This window comes from Monoraphidium neglectum (genome assembly GCF_000611645.1).
Source record: "Monoraphidium neglectum strain SAG 48.87 unplaced genomic scaffold scaffold06463, whole genome shotgun sequence".
Classification (NCBI taxonomy): Eukaryota; Viridiplantae; Chlorophyta; class Chlorophyceae; order Sphaeropleales; family Selenastraceae; genus Monoraphidium; species Monoraphidium neglectum.
Window position 1 is genome coordinate 1,241 of NW_014007178.1, and position 1,477 is coordinate 2,717.

A 1,477-nucleotide genomic window follows, 5' to 3' on the forward strand; every position below is an offset into this window, starting at 1 on the left:
GGTTCGGAGGGGGCGCGGTTTAAGCAAGGGTGTGTGTGTGGGGGGGAGTGGGCGGTAGAGCGTCACGTCCCCAAGACCGGAATACCGCGCATGCGACAGCTGGCATGCAACCGCATGGCGCCCCTGCGCCCTGCCCTTGCACACAACGCCGCAGCCCCCGGCCGCTGGGAGCGCGATGCCATGTGTTCGCGCGGGCCCCGCCTCATCCCTGCCCCAACCGCGCACACAGCCGGAGCCCCGCGGTGCCGCCGCGTCTCAGCGCCTGCCCACCCCCTGGCTGAGGTCGTAGACGCGGTCCAGGAACGCCGGCAGGACCGGGGCCGCCGCCCCGCCGGGCGCCCACCGCAGCGGCGCGGCGCCCGCGTCGAGCGCGGCGCGCGTGAGGCGCTGGCAGGCGGCGCGCGTGGCTGTGCTGATCGACGCCCGCGCGGCCGCGACGGCGGCGTCGCTGCGGTGCCCGGCCTGGGTGGGCCGTTGTGGTTTTCAGCTGTGAGAGGTGTGGGGTTCAGGGCGTTGCGAGGGGCTGCCTGCTCAGCCAGCGCTGCATGCTTTCCTTGAAATGGAGCGGCCGAGTCTAGCGTGCAGCCGCGCCGCACCTTGACCTTGGCCACCGCGTCAGGGAAGACCCCCTCCACCAGGGCCAGCACCGCGCCAACGTCCACCAGCGCCGCCGGGGAGCCGCCGCTGAACGCGGCCTACAGGGGCGCAGTGCGTTGCGGCGGGGGGGCAGTACCGGCGGTCGCAGTGGGCGTATGCCGCTGAGGTGTGCCGTGCTGGCGTGTCCCGCAATTACTTGGTGATTGGGTCACGCAGCGGCGCTTTGGCTGCTGCGAACAGCAGCGCGGGGGTGTCGTGTAACACGGCAGCTGCGCTCTGCTGCGCAGCGCCCACCTCGAGCTTGGCCGCGAGGGCTGCTACCTCTGGCGACATGGCGCCAGAGAGCTGATGCGTTCAGCACCTCTTTTAGATACAACTACGGTATCTGGCTTCAAGCTTGCGTTAGCTACAACTCCTCAGGGGGTGTCTGCGGTGTGACACAGTTGTGATCTGGGGTCGACGTCAGATGCATACAAGTCCTTCATATTTTATTGAGCCGACCCAAAGGTGTATTGGTTGATTGCAGGATGCGCTTCCCCCGCACACACCCGAGATCGCAGCTGTCAGTGTGATGGGGGATGGAGAAGCGCAAGCGCTCCCAAGGCCCAGGGGATGGTGTTGACGCGCCACATGCCAAGAAGGCAGCCCTCGCTCTCGACGAGAGGCAACGCGAGCGTCTGAGGGGGGACATCCGCGCCTTGTACGAGCGATATGAGGCCCTGTACGCCGCTCCGCGAGAAGGAACCGACGAGGCCGCCTTCCAAGCCCTCCTGGACGCTGCACAGGGTGCGTATGCACGCGTGCCAGCCGCGGCGGCGCGTGCGCGTGCATGGCACACCTGCCGGCGGGGTGCTGATTGGTTGGCGATCCGCCACCCTTG

General features: G+C 68.5%; 1 protein-coding gene across 1 annotated transcript; it reads right to left on the minus strand.

Moving 5' to 3' along the window:
* Window positions 1-255: 255 nt before the first annotated feature.
* MNEG_16520 (hypothetical protein) lies at window positions 256-930 on the minus strand (the record flags this gene model as incomplete). Its single annotated transcript, XM_014035010.1, has 3 exons — window positions 256-462; window positions 597-695; window positions 892-930. The coding sequence occupies 3 exons, from the start codon at window positions 928-930 to the stop codon at window positions 256-258; spliced, it is 345 nt and encodes a 114-aa protein (XP_013890464.1).
* Between the last annotated feature and the right edge of the window lie 547 nt (window positions 931-1,477).